This window comes from Stegastes partitus, unplaced genomic scaffold (assembly GCF_000690725.1).
Source record: "Stegastes partitus isolate 25-593 unplaced genomic scaffold, Stegastes_partitus-1.0.2 Scaffold617, whole genome shotgun sequence".
NCBI lineage: Eukaryota > Metazoa > Chordata > Actinopteri > Pomacentridae > Stegastes > Stegastes partitus.
The window spans coordinates 19,367-39,197 of NW_007578348.1; the positions used below are offsets into that span (position 1 = coordinate 19,367).

General features: G+C 38.2%; 1 protein-coding gene across 1 annotated transcript in view; it reads right to left on the minus strand.

Annotated features, from left to right (window-relative positions):
• The window catches only part of cdh22 (cadherin 22), a 73,168-nt gene that overhangs the window by 17,290 nt on the left and 36,047 nt on the right, over window positions 1–19,831 (minus strand). Inside the window, exons 7-8 of the mRNA XM_008289463.1 lie at window positions 19,581–19,717; window positions 9,267–9,388 (exon numbers count right to left, since the gene is read on the minus strand). Of these exons, the coding sequence (XP_008287685.1) occupies window positions 9,267–9,388; window positions 19,581–19,717 (259 nt within the window). The remainder of the gene's footprint in view (window positions 1–9,266; window positions 9,389–19,580; window positions 19,718–19,831) is intronic.

Genomic DNA, 19,831 nt, shown 5'->3' on the forward strand with positions numbered 1-19,831 from the left:
TGTAAACACTGACATGAACAGGGTTAACAATTGAATATTCTAGTCTGTCTAGCCTGCTGGTTTATCTGATTCAATGTTAATATTTGAAAGACAAAAGGAAGAGACATTTGGTGAGTAGAACAGATGACTCATACACTCTCCGACTCATGAAATTCTGTCTGGCAAAACTGTGAGTCCGTCTGGGTTTTTTTTTTTCTTCTTCTTCTGTGTTGGTTTGTTTTTTCTTTTACTCAATTCTTCTGCGTGTCTAATGTGTGTCTGTGTGTGTTTGTTTTAGCATCCTTCTGTATGTGCGTGAGGTGAGTAAGCGCTGTGCTCACGTGCCTGTGATGAGTTTATGTGCGTTTCAGACAGGCTTAGCATTTAGTTGTTTTGAATCGACTCTCCCAAGGGTTGGAGGTTGGAGGTTGGAGGTGCCGTGGCCAAACTGAGGTGATCTGTCGCAGTGACCTACTCAGCCAGCTGTGAGACGGCACAGCAGAACTGACAGGCCTCTCTTACCCTAGGCCATACTTAGTATTTGGCTTTCCACCCAACCTTTTTTCTGCACACATGGCACTATATGATATCTGTCCCTCTGCATTCAGTCAGATAAATACCACGAGGTGGGCGAGGAATGAGCTGAGAGGCAGAAGATTGTTTTCATGTGTCATTCGGCGAGATGCAGCAGATTGGGAAAATGGGAAAATCAGGACATGGATCCAGAACGGTAGAAATTAAAATGGGATTCGACTCTGGTAAACTACAATCACAACACTAAGCTAAGATTTGTTTTAATTTTGTTTGATTCAGCATGTGGCTGAATGGTCATAATGTGGCGAAACATCAACACACTGAAAAATCTTTGAAGCCCATTTTAAAATGATTGTTGAAATAGTGACCCAAATGGCACTAAACTGCTCCACCACTGGCTTTGTTTATGGAAATGTCCATGCAATAATAAAACTGTATGTTTGCATCTCATGGATTTACATAACACTGTTATCCAGAGAAACTTGTAGTAACTGAAATAGCATCAAAATATCACATGCTGACATTTTTCTTCTGAGACTGGCTCAAGCCCTGAAAGCATACAACAGTTACACATTCATTTCAAGGAATATTTGATTTTGTTAAAGCTGTATTAACAGTAGAACATGAATCCTACAGACACTGGCCCTCTGGCTTTATATTCCCAACATGGAGACCAAATCTTATGTTGCACATTTTAAATTTGCAAAGATGCTTATTGTGAATTATTGTCACTTTTATTATTATTATTACTTTTTCTTTTTCTATCGCTTTTTAAATCTTAAAAGTGAGGAGACACTTGAAATGTAATATTCCAGCTGGTCCTTACTTTATAAATGATTCAAACTGATTTCATTGGGGCCAATGGTAGAATTATTTATTATAAGGTTAGGGAGAGCTTGTTTCCCTGACATCACTTGTGGGGGTTGAGGTGAGGGTGTTAGGGAATACATTACATCAGCAACAGTCCTCAAAAGCATCACATTAAAATGCATGTGTGTGGTGCAGGGGGGTAGTTTGAATAAGTCTAAGGCACAAAGCAAAGCAAGAAAACCACCAGCTCCTTCTTAGCTTATCTTTACATGGGTACCACTGAGACAAGAAATCACTTCCTGTCACAATACATTACAAACACGTGATAAAATAAGACCCAACCTAAGGTTCATGACAGGAGAAAAAAAAAAGGATACTACCTAACTTTGGCCGTGCAACAATCGCTGACTGAGTCATAGATTGGACTAAACTGTGCTTTAACAAACAAAAGGGACATTGTGTATCATAAGAAAAAACTACACTGAAATATACTGAGATTAAAACAAATGCAGAAAGGAACTAGACCAAGATACAGAAATTAAAATCACACATTTGTCAGGCTATTGTGAATCTAGACCTTGAATTTAAGTCTCTTCTTGAACTGCTGACAAATGGGAGAAATATTTTCAACCAAGTGCTCTTAAATGTACGCACAACTTCATAAATGGTCTCTAAGGTGTTATTATTGTCAGACTAGATTCTTCACAAACCTGACATTTATGAGGACAAAAAGCACCACATTCCTCAACCGTCTTTGCAGATTTGACATAAAAATGTCCAGCAGGATGCCTTGTTAAACTCTTAGGACATTTTATTGCTGCTGAATTTGTGTCCTCTGTCTGCACTCATCATATTGTGCTCATGGGCTGTGATTGGTTTTACTCTTTATTGTATTTTGAGTTAAATGCATGAAATGGTAAACTGCAGCTAAATGACAGAAGAAGCAAAAAAAAAGTGAAACAGTGGGGCTTGTGTGAAAAATCAGTTTGTTTCTTTCTTACATCTTACTACCGTACTGATAACAGCGTGCCAACTTCCTCTCCTCAGGCACGCACAGGAACCTTTAGTGGTATTTCGCCTTCGTTGCAAATTTCATTTTGTATCCCAGTCTATTTATTTATTTATCTATTTATGTGTGTATTTATTTTAAGTATTTTTTTGGTAAAAAAATTATATTGCACTTAAAACAACTGCATACAAGTATATTTACTGTGCAGATGAAGGTGGAACTGATATGGATTAAGAACGTGTTTCTTTTTGGCATGGTTGCGCACATGTGTTCTACATGATAGAAGTGTGAATCCAATCTATGTGTTTTTTTTCCGTGTGTAAGCCGTAAGCCAGTGTGTGTGTGTGTGTGAGGGAGAGAGAGAGAGAACTCTCACACTGGCTTACGGTAAGTCACTTATTTTGTTTTCTCTTTTAATCCCTGAACATGAACCTGCATGAGACCCCAAAGAAGGCCGCTGTAAATAAATAATAATAATAAAAAAAGGTGCGACCCTATTTAACAATTCGTGTCATGGCCCTGGCCTGAACTGTGTCTTCAAGCAAAAGCTGCTTAGCCTGTGTCACCCTTCTTTTTTTTTTCCACTTCTCAGCCAACCCTTCCCCCTCCCTCCACATGCATTCTCCCTCTAAACACAAACAAAATAGGTTGCGTTGCCAACTCTCAAATGGGATCAAACCCAACCGCAGTTAAAAGGCTTAGGTAAATCTGATTTTCTCTGTGGTTCCACCAAAAGCTAGACCTAAGCCAAGGAGCTGACACTCCATGAACGAGACTGGGTGATAAGACAGCACACAACAGGAGACAATGGAACGTTCCTCATTAGCTTAGTAAACCGGGGGTTGATCTGACACATTAAGAGTGTGACAGTGAAAGCTCTGTGTGTACAGCATGCGTGTGGGTGTGTGCGTCATGCGTGCCTCTATTTCACTGTAGCATGTGTCTCTTCAGGGACAGGCAAGTATTATGATACAATTTGGGGTAAACAGAGAGACTGTATGTATTCATTTGCAAAGGGTGGATAGATAGTATGCTATATGCTTCTTTGTTCCACTGACAACTCAACTGAATGATTTAAGTATAGAATAAATTACTGTTTACTTATAATTAGCCACAGTCAAGTCCGGCTATCAATCATGTGATATGAATAATGCCTTGTGAGTGGGTTTTAGCTGATTTGCAATGGCAATGTGGAACTAAAGGACCACTCTTCTGTGAAAAGTTTTGAATCTTGAGCCAAGCAATTTGCTGTCAATTCAGTTGAACAACAGCAGGTGTTATGTGGGCTCTAATTAATTCTGCCCGTGTAGCAGGCCTTTAAAGAACAGCCTAGACTTTGAGCAAAGTAACAATAACCTGTTCTAACTTCAGATTTCCTTGCCAGAGAGGCCAGGTGAAGTGGGCAAAGTGTATATTCTCTGACTCCAAAAGCTTGTGCATTAGGCAAAAGGAGAGCAGCATGCCTGCGTTTGACATCTCCGTATTCCAGGTGAAAGAAAAATTGACTTAATTACGCCTGTTTCCGAGAGCCGTTGGCCTGTCCAAGTTTCCAAATTGATTAACAACATTCTAGGGAGCTGGAACAAAATTGAAGCTCATTTTACACACAAACATCTGTCGACTGATGCTTGTACCTCTGGGCTCCTCCTCTGGCAGCTTATTTTACTGAATAAATAAGTGCATCTTGGGAAGCAGTAGACATCAAAGTGCTTCAACATATCAGGCAACAGCCCTTTGCCTGAACAGAACCCTTAGATTTTTATAATGCATATATTGATATTACAAGGTAAGAGAGCATCACGGGAGCTCTTCAAAAAAATTGGGGGCCTTGTTCTAAAACAGTGCACTTCGCAAACTGCTCCAGTATGCGTTTTAATGTTGAAATAAACTGTCTGATGCTAGATATATATCTAAAAATGTATTATTTTCAGTTGTGACTTCTTTAGATGTATTGTCTTCATTGACAGTTTTGCTATTGCTGTAGATCCACAGAGCTGCTGTCAGATGAACAAGATTTTGTAAGAAAAAGACAATGAGTGATATTTTATTTTACATTATCTGCTAAAATGAATTCTGTTTCATACAGATGCCACGTGAAGATGGTTCTGGAAACGTTGATAGTAAGTGGCTGTATCCTTATTTGTTAAATGTTTAACTGAAGTCAGTCTTTTAATTCACTGTGATGTTGGCTTTACCCTGATTTCCATTTGAATGCACACTTAATTCTTTTTTACACCAGGCCTGTATGAAGGCCTAATGATTGCACAGTTCAGTTTATTATGGACTACTGAATCACATTATTGGTAATAATTAATTAAGTTGCGCTGTGTGCCATTGTTGTTGTATGAATTAATAAAGAGCGTAGTATGTCAGGAAAGACACATAATGAATTGGACTACATTAGTCCACCTATGCAAAATCATGCATATTAGTTATGGTGGTGCAGAAGTTTGTGTGCATGTGTTTGCAGGTTTGTGGAAGCATTCAGAAAGAGGCACAGAGCTTCTGCTGCATAGCCACATGGAGGAGAGTGAAATTTGCATCAATTTATCAATGGCAGGGATTCATAAAGGATTTTTGACATAAGTTTTTGTGTTCCAAATTCCCAGACCTACTGTGTGCATGCAGCGGCTCTACCGCATGTCATTCCAAAAAGAATGGTGTGTCGTCATTTCTTGACAAGACACACACACACAAAATGGGGCAAGTGCTTCAATATCGAAGTGTGGGCCAAATTGTTCAAACCAGACACTTGCCAAGCAACTCGATTACCTTTGAAACGACCAAAGGGTTTTACACAGGGGTAGTGCTGTCAGCATCCATGGGTTTTAGGGTGTTGTCAGTCAAAATTTTACTGATTGTCGAGGAGATATTCAACAATGGAAAAGCTCCATCTCTGCCATTAATCACAAACTAAAGCCTACAAATATCAGCTCTTGAAACACAGTAAATCCTTATACACAAAACAGTTTCTTCACACCACTCACTCCATTTTTCAAGATGCTGTGAATGACAACAACTGGAGGAAAACATTTTTTTTTTTTATTATCTATGAGAATAACAAGGAGAAGAAAATTGTTTCCCCCATGCCCCCAGTGGTTACCCCTGAGGCTGAAAATGAGCGTTAGAAAGCCTTTGACCCAAGGCTAAAACATTTTCATTCAGTCTCTGCAGTCGGCTCAGACAGAGCTCCTCATAACAACATATAAAAAGAGGCTCTGCAGAGAAAGGACAAAAGTTGTGTTACAAAAATCGAGCAAGAAATGAACATAAATGTACAGATATTGTCAGATGTTACTGTCATTTGTCGAACCACTGTAGATAGACTGCCTTTGATGAAGAACAAACCGATGGATGGATGGATGGACAGACATACACACAGATAGACGGACAGACTGACAGATGTAGAGACAGCAAAGCTGCTACAATGTCATATTCTCCTGTATGTACTTTGGTTCGTAATTACAGTGTGAAATATTTTCACTGCTTTTCTCTCTAATGAGAACATTAAAAAACCTTTTCTTTTACAATGCTGGGAGCCAGCAATGATCTTTTTTGCTGGAAGACTAATCATCTCTGTGTGATTAGGAGCTGAAGGTTAATGTGGGCTCTCGCAGATGGGAAAGGGAGCGAGGTGGGAGTGAGGGAGATCAGACCAGACAACGTTCTAGAAAGGCGCAGACTGCCGGCATTGCAGAGGCACAGGGGGGCTATAAGTGGTTAAGAGTCTGTGGATCAGGGGGAGGAGAGGCCTGAGCCTCATTACACATGTAAATGCAGCTTCCAGCATGGAGGCCCCACTTTAAAGCCTTGCTGTTTTAATTATTCCTTTGCTCTGCACATGATAATTGGGTCTAACTCAGCCCAGGGCCTGTTGGCCATGTAAGGTGAATAAAACACCCTAATGACTATGTCCATTTTTAATGGTGATCAGTGGAAAGACTTGGCCTCCTATTGGATTGAAAATAACCACAGCAGCACCTTTTGTCTTGATTTTTTTTTTTTACACCAACTCCCACTGTTTGATTGGTGCTGGGTAATAATGCACATAAAAAATCATTCTTGAATTTAATTTTGTTCCCACTTTTGTTGTTTGGTTGCCCCTGCTGCTCTATGAGGGCTCACCTGTTTGCCATTTAGGAAATAAATGAATGGTCTGAATGCTATTTAGTGTCATATTATTTTATGGCTCAGTCCTGATGGGTGTTATAAAACACTTTTATATCAAACATTAGCAATCAGTTTCCCTTCCACAATGAAAGAATTTCCAACAGACTTGTCACATATTAACTCAAATAACAGCCACATGGAGGAATCATAATAATCCTTTTTGCTAAACGCTGTATTACTTTTTCTATGACATGGTTCAACAAAGAAAAGATACAGAGCAACTATAAACAGAACTACATTTTTCTGATTGTAGATTTTGAAATGAAAGACATGCATATGTCTTTAATGAAGAGCTTATTAACTAACACGTAGAAAGCTTTTGGTAGGCAGACTATCAGACATTTCTGATATAAAAAGACACCAAATATTGAAATCTGTAGTTATTATCTCTAAGTATATATAATAAATATGTTCGTACTGACTTTTTAATTGGCATCCAGCATGCAAAATAAGAGAAAACAAATGTATTCTTTGGAAAACAGTTCTGTTTCTGACACCAGCACTCTTGGGTAAATTGTGCCTTTGCCCTAAAGCTGAGTTATAAATTGCCTTTGGTATAAAGTGTCAAACAGATCAGTGTGCAACTGAAAGCAATCCCAAGCAAAAATATGGAAATAATGAGCCATATACAGACAAGAAATAGGCTTGCGAGTATGAGAAGGACAAAAGAAATACATACAGAAGTATTTGTGATAAAATATTTTAAGCTTACGAACATGTGGGGAGGTTTTCATCAAGTCCTATGGCCTTCTTCAGTGACTGGAACTTACTCATGTTTCATCATGTGACGTAAGTGTGGTCATAAACCCTCTCTGGCCAAGGATGGATATATGACCACCTGCTTTTATCACAAGACCCAATGACCTACGCTCAGAAGATTGAAACAGAGTAGCGTTCAGTCGCTGAGAAAGGCAGAGAGTTTACTGTTTGATCTAAAGCTCGAAAAAGAGTGAGCACTGACATTAGAATTTTTTTTTTTTTTATCATTGGTAGATTATTATACAACAAAAGCAATGGTAATTTCTGATACTGACAAAGAAGTATTTCCTTCTCTTATTCCAGACATTTCCTCTTATTGCTGCTTTGTCATCCTGCTTTATACTTTTTGTGGTTTTTACATTTAAAATGTTATATATATGTTATGTTATTGTGTGTGTGTCATTAAAATATTGCATTGTTTTGTTTGTTACCCATAATTAAAACACCCTGTTTTATTTCTCAGTCTGTTTCATCGCTTCTTTTCAAATGTATTATTGTAGATGACAGTCGTGCAGTGTATACCGAAAGGCTGTTTCATGATCAGTTTTGATGCTTATTTCACCTGAGTAACATGACGTAAATGTCTAAATCAAGACTGATGCAGATGGAAGGATGGTAGTACACATGATGCATCATCATTTACTATATTTAAAACCATTGCCTGTTATAATTACAAGCAGAAAGGGTTATTAATTTCAAGACAAGCTAGAAGTCCTGCTTCTATTTGAGATGTTGATTCAAATAGTTCCTCTGACTGAATATTTTCAGTGAGAATGTAGCATAGACTGTATGTAGAAGATAAACATAGCCTGCAGATCTGAAAAGTGAAACCAGCATAGAATTGCCATAAACCTGCATTATTTCTAACAGCCAGCAGGAGGAAACTCATCTGGCTACAAAGAGAAATCTGACTGGATGGACATTTATAAGAAAATGAATCTACTTCTAACTTGATTTATTACTTCAGTAAACATTTTCTAGTGAGTTTATGGTCTTAATCTCTAGTTTCAAGTCTCTTTCAATACAGAAAGGTGTTTATTTTGTAAATTAGGGTCCCATTTAGAGTAAAGCAGATAATATAGTAGGATCTGTTGTGAGGCAGAGCTACCTTGTCATTGACAAGTATTGGCGTACATATTATCTTTGAGTTCTCAGTTAGATCTCAGTCAGACCATCCCGTAGTCTGTCACTTCTGGTTTCAAAAAAACCAAGATGGCGAAACACCTAAACATTAGCCAATAATGGGTGACATCTTAGTTGCTATGTCATTCTTTTATATACAGTCAACTGAATACAGTCAGAAATGAAAATTCAGTCTTTGTCCATTCTGTCTGAAAGAGTGAATCACTGAAGATAAACCGATGACTAATAATTAAATAAAAATATATGCACCTTTATTTCTGGATATTTACTTCTAATAACACTTTGTGTAATGTGTCAATTTATCAGAATGGAGATATGTTTTGCCCTTATTATTAGGTATTGACTGTTTGGATCTAACACTTTCAGTATGATTATGATTCATGTGTGTGATGACGGCCAAAATGACTGCTGTTCCACTATCCACAGCTGAGTACTCTTCATTTCACTGCACATCAATAATTAGTACTGAGTTTTGTATATTAATTAATGCGTTGCCCCTTGTGTAGGTTGTGTGTTGTTGTGCTGTTACTGGCCTTTCAACTTGATGAAACACAAGTAATGTGTTCGTTTGTGGCACTGGAACAAGTCTTTCTCTTTGTTCTTTTTGTTATCTTAACAATACAATACATAAATACTTTGGTACAGCAGAGATTTGCTTTTATTATCATTAGCACATAATGGAAGATCCTCCTTTGAAGCTACAGTAACTTGATCAGGATTACATCATTGATTTCTTGCTTAGCGGTCAGTGATCAGAAATTAATTTTGGTCATTTCAATATGACTTGATAAAAAGGAAGTTTAAATTGTTTCTATGAACATGGAAATGTTTGATTTTAAGTTTGTATCAAGAATAACCTTACCTGGCCTGGCTTGGCATCTTCACATATAGATGCTTCATACGGTGTGGCCAGCTCAGGAGGATTGTCGTTTACATCCAGAATCCGAATACTCACTGCCGAGTAGGATGCCATTGTGTGGTTATCTACAGAAGAACAATACAGAAAACATGAGTGTACAGAGTTATGGAAGAAATAGATTTAGCATGATATTGTAGCTCTTTTTGTGCACTGACAAAATATTAACTGACACTTAAACTAATTAGAAAGAGCGCAGTGGTTGAGCAAAGTAAAAGTAAGACTCTCATACATAAAATCAGTAGCTGGCAATGAAAAACTTTGGAGTTTTTCTCAAGTCACAGGTTGCCTACATCATCTTATGACTGGGCTTTTACTTTAGCCAATAAAGCTGTCAACACAAGCTTCATAACAGCCCATGTTGCACTTGCACTTACACATAACTGCATCTCAAAGCATATCTTTACCATTCAAGCCTATTATTTCCAGACTTGCCTGGAACTACACGGTTGTGTATTGGGCTGCAACTCCTGCCAAAATGCAACTGAACACACAGCAGCACTTTGGCTCAATGCACCCGTGTGGACATCGGCAGAGGACTGCAGCTGCTGCTGAAATGCTGCTGACGCGCTTATTTTTCCGTAACAGGCTGGTGTAGACAAGGTGTAAGACTCCATAGACAAGCCACTTAATGCGCTTCTTGTCCGCCTTCAGTTTGACTGAGACAAGACGCAATTTTCCACAAGGAAGCAGGCAGTTCGTTTGGCATTGTGGCTAAGTGCTGAAAGGTTTTAATCTAATGCCTCCTCAAATTGCACCCATTACCTGAATAACACTTTCTGGCACCAGAGTGACATAAAAATGGTACCAACGATTCCATTTTTGTCTCTAGGTCCTCACTATCTGATAATGACACTACTGTATATAGCTGTTTAATAGTCTGAGTGCAAGCAGCACACCTCAGTAAATGATAATGACAAATAAATGCTTTTGACAAAATTGCAAATGTAGTGCTGTAATTTCATTTCTAATGCCATTTTCAACTAGATAAAACAGGAAGTATAAGACCACAATGCCCTCTCAAGACATTTTTCTTAATGGACCAGAATGTAAACGTGGGAGTGGAGAAGATTATATAATTAGTACAATCAAAACCCACTTCAAATTAGCTCGACTTCTCCTTGAATCTTAATTCCCATTCTTAATCATACGATAATGTCTGTTGGAGTTTCCATTTTGCTCATAAAACAGTATGTACAGTACAGAAGGGAGCCTGGGGTCTCCAGCATGTGTGTGTGTGTGTGTGTGTGTGAGACTGTGAGTTAGAGAGAGAGAGAGAGCATTATCTGGGTGTTAAATGAGTGATCTGGTTGCTTCAAGTGTTGGTCTGGATATCCTGGTTAATTAGAGTACACAGCTTATGAATAAATCAGCATACACAGCTGTCGCCACCCAGTTAATGCATTTGAGTGGCACCCTACAGAAAATGTAACACACGCAGTCACTGACAATTACCCAGTGGTGGAAAATACACATAAATCCTTGCAGTTAAAAGCGTTCCAGTGAATGAATTTAAATTGTTGTAATTACACAAATATGGCAGATAGTTAAGCCCAATTAGGGAAACCCACTCTAAAGAATAAGTATCTAGTAATTACTGATGCATATACCCGTATAAGCTAAATGAGCACTGTTAAGCGATCCAGGTTAGCATTTGTAATACTGATGAATAGTCAGTTGCTAACAGTGCTATTTTCAGTACCTTATCACATACATTATCAATACATGCGGAAAAAAAAAAAGAAAAAAAAGTGAATTGGCACTGACTTAAAAGATACAAAATTGAACCATACCATACCATAGTATTTGCATTTTTTTTTCTTTTTACTTTGCCACACTTAAGGTTCGATAAAGTATATAAAGTAAAAAGTGACAGACTTTTAACCCTGGGAAATCTGAGCTAAATGCCCCAAAACCAGAATTACTAGATGTTCACCTTTCCAATGCCTATTAAAAACAATCATCTGTGATGTCATAAAATTTAACCAAATCTAAACTTGAAGTTGTGACATTTCATCAAAATAACTTTCTGTGTTCACACAGAGTAGATAGTAGACAAGACACAAACAAAAATGTAATTCGTAAAATATCTATAGCTTGTCATGTAAAATTTCCATCCATCCTTCATCTATACACCGTTTAATCCTCACTAGTGTCGTGGGGGGCTGGAGTCTATCCCAGCCGAAGGCAGGGGACACCCTGGACAGGTCACCAGTCTATCACAGGGCTACACTTAGAGACAGACAACCAAGCACACTCACATTCACACCTACGGACAATTTAGAATCACCAATTAACCTCAACATGTTTCTGGACTGTGTGGGAGGAAGCCGGAGAACCCGAAGAGAACCCACGCTGCACTAAGAGAACATGCAAACTCCACGCAGAAAGACCCAGGTGTCCTCACCGGCATGCGAACCGGCAACCTTCTTGCTGCGAGGCAACAGTGCTACCAACTGCACCACCTTGCAGCCCATGTAAAATTTTCATAAAATAAAATAAAATCTAATAAATTAAATATTCATTCTTTCTTTTTGCATGACTTATGACATTACAATCATCATATTAAACAAAGGACATTTTAGAGTTCTCTTTACTTCTAGCCATGATTGTGCAGTTTTCCTAGAGGTCCAAGATTTTATATTGCAGTGGGGAAAAAAGCCCAAAGTGTAAAGAAAATGTGACAGGAGCAAAGAAATTACCAAAAACTGTTTGGGGTTCATAGGGTTAAAATATATACAGAAACACAGACTTTTCATATGCCTGGCAATCGTGGGTACACCACTGTAAAAACCGTAAGTGATTGCAGTAAACAACAACACTGCTAAAAATGGCATGTGCTTTTCATTTGTTTTTTTGTTTATGCTTGTTGAAAAAAAACCAAAACAAAACTACAAATAGGTGTTGTTCCAGACACGCTTGAGACTTAGTTTTTAAAATGGGGGTTCTAATGGTTTTCTAATGGATTGAAGCCCCTAGAAAGCTTCTCAGTTTCTCTGTACAAAGCAAGTCTTTGTTTTCTTTTATTTCATAAGCACAATCACTTCTCCTCTAATTTTTGTCTCCATTTTCTTTTAAATATGTTTCCTTAAAGCAGACAATAAGGCTGACACATTTGAAGGTGTTTTTGCCTAAATTAAAGCATCTTCAGCTAATTGCGTGACCCATCTCAGCTTCACATCTAAGTTTAATAATCTCAAGGATAAATCCAAACTTCAGGCATCAAAAGCTACGAAAACTACAGCTAAACTCGTAGGCACTATGTTTTTCTTTTGCCTATGAGCCGACAGATGATGAAAATGTTCACAGCCGACACAAAGGTAATCCATAGAGCCAAAAAAGACAAGACAGATTTACCAGAGACAGCATGGCAAACCAGCGCTCATCAGACCAGAGGAGAGACTTTCTCAAGCTCTCTCCCTCTATCTTACCACACAGCTCTGTCGAACAGTGGCACAGCAGCTAATGAGAATGCTGGTCTCAACTAATAGCATAATCCTCACATCAATGCAGGTTTTTAATTGACTGCTTTTTGCCAGAGCAGCAAGAACATAAATGCATAGTGAGCTCCACCAGTGCAAGATATAGCTCTTCTCTTCTTCCTCGTCTAATTTCGTCTTCACATTATGCTGCTGTCCCCGCTGTGCCAGAATGAAAACCAGCAATCATCAGATGTTACACATTTTACATTTCAATTCCCCGAATTGAAAACAGATGAAACAATGTGAGAATACCCCGCCCCTACCCACCCCAACTCTCTCCATGGGAAAAAAAAAAGAAAGAAAAAAGTTATTCAGTGAGACAGGTTCATTCATGTGGACCAAGTGGCGCTGTTCTAAATCTGTCTTCAGATAGAGACGAAGAATAAAAGGATTTCAACAGATTATTGGCATGCTCTGCATCTGTGCGGCACACACCAGCTGTCGAGAATCTTACAGAAGGACTGTCTCTCAAGCGCTGAATTATACTGACATAACTTAAGGGAAGACAGAAAGAGGAAGTGAGTGTGTGTGCCTGTCTTTGGGATAGATGTGCAAGCCTGCATGTGTGCATGTAGTTGTGTGTCAGGAGTGTTATACTGCTTGTGACCGAATGGTTCATCTTCCTTGCTGGGGGAAACGAGGGGGAGAGTGATGGACTCAACAGTGTCTGCTTGTGATCTCTCTACTGAGCCAGAGGCCCGCCCAAGTAGGAATAGAGGGTGCAAAGTATTACAGTCATTTTTCCTTTGTTGCATAGTTCCAATGATAAACAAACTTACCATTGTCCTCTCAAAATCTCTTTCTTATCTACTTGGTCTCCCAAAAAAAATCCATTCCTATACAACTGAACGGCATTCTCAATTATGTTTTAAAGGCAACTTATTCTCTGCCAGATTACATCTCGTTGGTGCTGTATCACAAATACATTTAAAATCCACATATCTTCGCCATTTATTTTATTGCTTTACTGTCAATCCTTTTTATCCAACTAATCATATATCAGATAGCGCTGGACTCTTTCACCATCGTAACCAAGAAAATGGAGAAAAAGCTTCAAACATGTGGTGGAAAAGTTGTATTTTAACTAAAACTGTGCTATTTACGTCAACCAAACTAAGTAATCTTGGTGCCTGAACTTAACCAGGCTCAAACAAGCAGCTATTGCTGTGAAAGTGTTCGGAAATGCATGATATTTTCCTAAACCTAACCATGCAGAATTAGTGGGTGAACCTCACCAAACAGCCAGCGAAAACTGAAAGGAAGTCATGAGCAAACACAAAACTTAAGTCTAAGAATAATGGTCCCAAATGGACATGAAACTGGTGTCCAGGATGAAAATGCTGTTACTGATGTGTGACTTTTTGGACTCTGAAATCCTTTCCTGCTACATCACAGTTGTACACATCAGGGATAAAATATATGTCTTTCAAAATGTAAACGAGAATGCAGTTTAGCTGTAGACGAAGGTTGTTGTCATAGTTTGAGTTTTTGTTTACTTTAAATTATCCTTAAAACATTATGTAACGTTATTATAATGTATGGTTCATGTTATTGATTTTTGAGAAATTAACATTTCAGTTTACCAATTACCCTTTTTCCACATACGAAATTTTTACAAAGCTCAAAGAATTAGTTGTGCTGTTTCACTACCGCCTCAAGCAAGCAAAGAAGAAAACAAAATAAACAAACAAAAAATTAAAAAGAAAACAATGATTTCAGAGTCAGAGAGCCTCTAATATCCATTATAATATTCAGCCAATAAATATGTAAAACAATTTTCACCATTATCAAGCTGAAACAGGTTTGGCAACTGGTAACGCACACGGTACACCAAAAAGATTCAAAACATGCTTCGAAATGAATAGATTTTTAAGCGCTTACGCTGACTGTTTTTTAATTAATTTTCGTGCCAGAAAGGGAATCCAAAAAAACATTAAACCAATGCATAAAATCACAATTACACTTTCCATCTGAATATTCAACGAAGCACATTAAACTTTCGATTCTGCTCGTGTTAACGCACAGTAAAGCATCAGGTTTTCATGTGGAGAATGTTTCTTGATGAATAATAAATTTGCCTTTTTCAGATTTATATCCTGTGTGAAATTTGAATGTAACAGGGACAGTTAGGACACATTTTAGCACGTTTTGAGCATTTTGTCAGCAGCCCTCTAATCTCCTTCCGATATAGTCTCAATACGATATGAATGAGCCATTTTGTTCACCGATATTCAAGGATATGAGACAACATAATACAAAACTGTCCTTGTCCTTGATTTTGTCATTTGTTTCTTTTAAAAATTGAGAAATAAACTGGTAGTGGTCATTAACTCACAGTATATCCGCCCACCTGCTTCTGGCGGTGACTGAAAACTGTGAAGTGACTTCATCATCCCATCAGTGTGATGCTTATTTTGGTCTTGTAAAAGTCTTTGACGTGGAGATATTTTCGATCCCTTCAGACTTTGTTGTTTTGATTTCCTAGTGACTCTTCTGTTTTTTCACTAACTGAAATCCTACTTGGCTTGCTGCTGGCAGACACATTATCAATAACTAACACTGTTTTCAAAAATATTTTGTATTCTTTGTCATCAATGTTTTTATCAGTTCTCCATTTCTTCTTTTTACCTGAAGAGTGTTTCTTACTAGCTAATATTCTGATATTCTTGCTGCGTCTCCACAGGACTAACTATGCCAAAAAGTATTTCATTTTGGTATCATTCCAGTTCATTCATTCTGCACCAAACACACCTCGACAAAGTTCCTACTTCACTGGGTAACCTTGAGACTGTTTCAATTATCTCTATGATACCCAAAATAAAGCCTGAACTACACTGTTATGCTGGTTTAAATGGATAATGTTGAGTAAGTCAGCCATGGGTAAAAGTGATTTTCTTGACCAATTATGAGTAATAAAGTAAATGACGACAGTCACAAACATATATGTTCTCAATGTAATCAACATTCACCATGGGGGGAGGGATGGAGTTGAAGTCAAACAGATAGATAATGAGTAACATCACAAAAGTTCACTCCTAATTCATCTCGGTGAAGACAACAACTCCGTAATGACCATAGTGGCGGTGACATGTCATATTTATAATAATTTGAGAGTAATGCAATGCAGGTGACCAACTCTTTGGCCTTGAGTGCAATAAATTCCCCACAAGCACTATAATATGCATGGTGGACGTTTCACGAATCAATTATGTCACCCTACCAAGTGTAGAGGAACGAAACACAACAAACAACTCCTCTGCAACCACACTGACACTGCAGACATGTGAGTAATTATATAACTGGACGGAAAAAACTACACATCATCCAAGTCACAACCTGTACTCCCCTTTTACACATTATTATTTGTCCCCATCTTTGTTGACAGATGTGCTTTGCACCACAATACCATTGACTACATACGTCCAAACAGAACAAATTAAACTCTCTGTTGTGCATAATTTGCAGAAATAACATTGCCTTTTCTGCACTTTGCTACCAAATACCATCTCATTTTGACTCCGCGGTTTAATTTGACCCATGTATTGTACTTTGCAAATAGGACTTTCCCCCCTTTTTAGCTTTGTTGTTTAGATCCATTTTTCTTTCACATTTCCCACTTAGATTGAAAAGACACACTTATCTCTCCTCGCTGTGTTGCAACAAGTGCGCGATTCATTTGGAATTGCAGAGAATAATGTTCTTACACCGTAAAAATCAAACAGTGTGCATTTGTTTGCCAGACAGCAAGTGAGAAAAGTCCCTTTCCTGCAACCGTGCAAGAGATAAAGACTTTCAGCTACTTCAGTATCTTTTTGCCCTCAGGGTGATGCTCTTTTTTTCCACCTACCTGTCTGGGTAAAAAAGCAGTTTTGCAAGGTGATATCATACTTGCTATCAGTTCTCGAAAATTATATGTCACTCTAACTTAACCCGATATGTTTCTATGGGAAAGACTGTCAGGAAATACGAGTACCGTGGCTAGTGACAGTGCATTAAATGCTCGTGTACTCGGGAGGTTCCTTGTTCTCTGGAAGCAAGACAAGTACAATACAGATGAGAGCTTGTTTCCTCTTTTACAGTGACAGTTTCTGCAGGAGTAGGTGCACCTTTTAATTGGGTGACTCTGAAGGTATGCTGTGTGTGCATGTGTGTATTTTTTGTCTTTGATTGGTGGGACATCGGAACAGTACTTGCACTTGAACTAAAGCATCTTTATTTAGCCCGTGGACACATGAGCAGTAATTGACATTTAGCGTGTTTTGCGGTTTCGTAGCTGGGGTTAATTCTAGGGCACCGACACCAAACATTGTCAGGAAGCTGTTGTCACTTGTCCAATACTGATACACAGGCAATACAACAGTTCAAAGGTCAGTAATGGACTGGGATAATTAAGGGTTGTGCCTCAAAACTCTAGTTTTAACAATGTCCTCAGACAAGTTGACCTTGTGGCTCTCTAGCTTTAATGAGTGCAACAAAAAAGAACAAAATCATTATGGAGAAAATGAAGTCCTTTCTTAAAATACTCGAGTTAGCTGCTTCAAGTGTGCTTCACAACCTCCTCCCCCCTGAAACACTATTTCATCTCTCTTGTGGCCTTTTTTCCCCTCTCAGTCTCTACTTTTTCCTTTTTTTTCCCTTCCAGGCTCCTCTCTGTGTGTCTGCAGGTCTCAGGACTCTGTGAGCTAGCAGGCGATAAAGAAACATTCTGGATGGGAATTCTGATGGCGTTGACCACTGACTCATCTGTGCGCATGTTTCCGTGGATGGCAATGTGAGAGGCTTTATCTTTCAAGTGCAGGCATGTGTGTGCGCACGATATTGAAAGGTGCAGGGACGCTTTAAACGTTCAATTAACATTAAAATGTGCCTATGACATAATGCCAAGCACAAAGCAGCAGAGCACAAAAGGGCCCAAATTGCTCTGGGAAGGCTCAGAAAGTCTAATTTTGTCTTAATATTTGTCTTGGGTGAGACTGCTTACTATTCAGTTTAGGTTGTATTGATTATTGGAGTAATCACAGTCTGGGGAAATATGAGAGAGGAACAAATATGAAGACATTTTAAAATTATCCTTGTTTATGACATTGTTTTCTTCCTCCTTCTGTGTGTGCTGGTGGATACAAGTTAGATGCAGAATCCAATCTCCTCTGCTTTCACTGCAATCCCAAAATCACTTCATCTGTATAAGATTGAAAAAGTGTGGAATACCAGACCTCCTCCTCCTTTCTCAAGTTTACTTCTAATGGTATAGTAATAACTTCCCAGCTTCCCCAAGTTATTACATTCTTCATTTCCCTTGCTATGACAAAAGAACCCATTGTGATGAAAAAATGTAAGCCCTTCATTCATTTTCAGCAATGTGTTTTTCACCTCAAAGACAAGCGATTAAATGATGACTGTATTTCCCCTTGGTATCAGAAAGACAATAGTGCATGGATGGCTACTGTGATGTCCTTAACGAGTGACCAACACTTGAAGTTCATCAGTATATACTGAAATCTCTGATTTAAATGTCAAAACACCAACAATTAAAGACGAAGGACTGAAAACTAAAAAGTCCAAATAAATCTAAAGTCACTATATTTTATGATGCTTTTATTATTATCTGCTCATTTTGGAGTAAAAAAGGCATTATTTCAAAGTATATAAAATGTTTTTCACCCATAGACCTAACACACATAATAAGAGGTTGCGATATAAAAGACATTTTACACAAAATTATGTCACCAAGAAACAGGATATTCTGCATTTTAAATACCAACAGTTTCTGATAAAGGAATTTTCAGTAGCTATTAATCAATTTTCATCCCATGACACGTATTGCGCCTCGTACTCTGATGATAAAGTTGTTTACGACAACATTTTATTTAAGTGCTGTCCTTATACCATACATTACTTTCCTATTTCCTGTCTTTTTCACAGCGAAAAGCCACAACATACTGCTGCTGAAAATGTGCCAAAAGCTTTGGTAGCTAATGATCACAGCAGTTTGAGGTTGTCAGTCACCCCTTATCACCCCTGGTGGGAGTCGGCAAATGTTGGACAGTTAATTCCGCTTGTGCAGTCTCAATCACTGGCAGGCACTGAGTATAGACAAAGCTAGCCAATCATCAGAGAAACATCAACTTTCTTGTTTTAAAAATTAGGCTAGAAATTGTTCAAACACATGCAGTTTTTTGTATTTTAGCTGAAGGTGTCAGGTAAATGGCCTAAATCTAGGAGCTCTGTTATCCAGCATGAGGACACGCTACGTTTTCCGGTCATTGCTCCTTCTGTCCTCCATCTGACTTAAATATAGCACAGCATGTGAACATTTCTTTGCAACTTTAGCTGACACTTATCTAAATTTAGACGTTCTTTCCTTTGTTTTTTCCTTCAGCGACAAAAGAAAAAGGAGAATACATTGCTGCCACGTTAATATTAATTGTGATTTGACAGTAAAAATTAAGGTTTAATTATTAGTTTATGTCATTGCTGTTATACTGGTCTTATCGTGAAGGCTCATTTCTCCCAGGCTTTGTTTTGACTTGTTAAAATACACAAGTCAAAACCAAATGTCAAAACTAACTATTAAAGCAGCTCATTTCGTTTCACATTGCAACTGGTTCAGATTACACGTGCCGAAACTGAATTCACAGAGTATTTCCAGCAACTTTCAGAAAGTTTGGCAAGTTGAAAAAATCTCAAGGTGATAAATAATATCACACTCTACCCAGCAGTATGAAAATGTACAAATCCTGTGTGCGATAAGGTCAATTTGAAATAGGAAGCAATGTACCTGCTTCTACTGCCTTCACAGTGATATTGTGCCAGCCTGCGGTCTCTCGGTCCAAAATTTTTCCCAGTGTGATGGCACCCGAATCAGGATCAATATGGAAGATCATCTCCTGGTCTGTGGACCGATCGATAGAGAACCTGTAACAGAGGGTAAAAATAAACTATGGATGTTGGGAGAAAAATGAAAACAGTAAATATGAGGGAAGAGATTAAATAGTTGTTTAAATAATGAATATAGAAGAAGTCATTTTT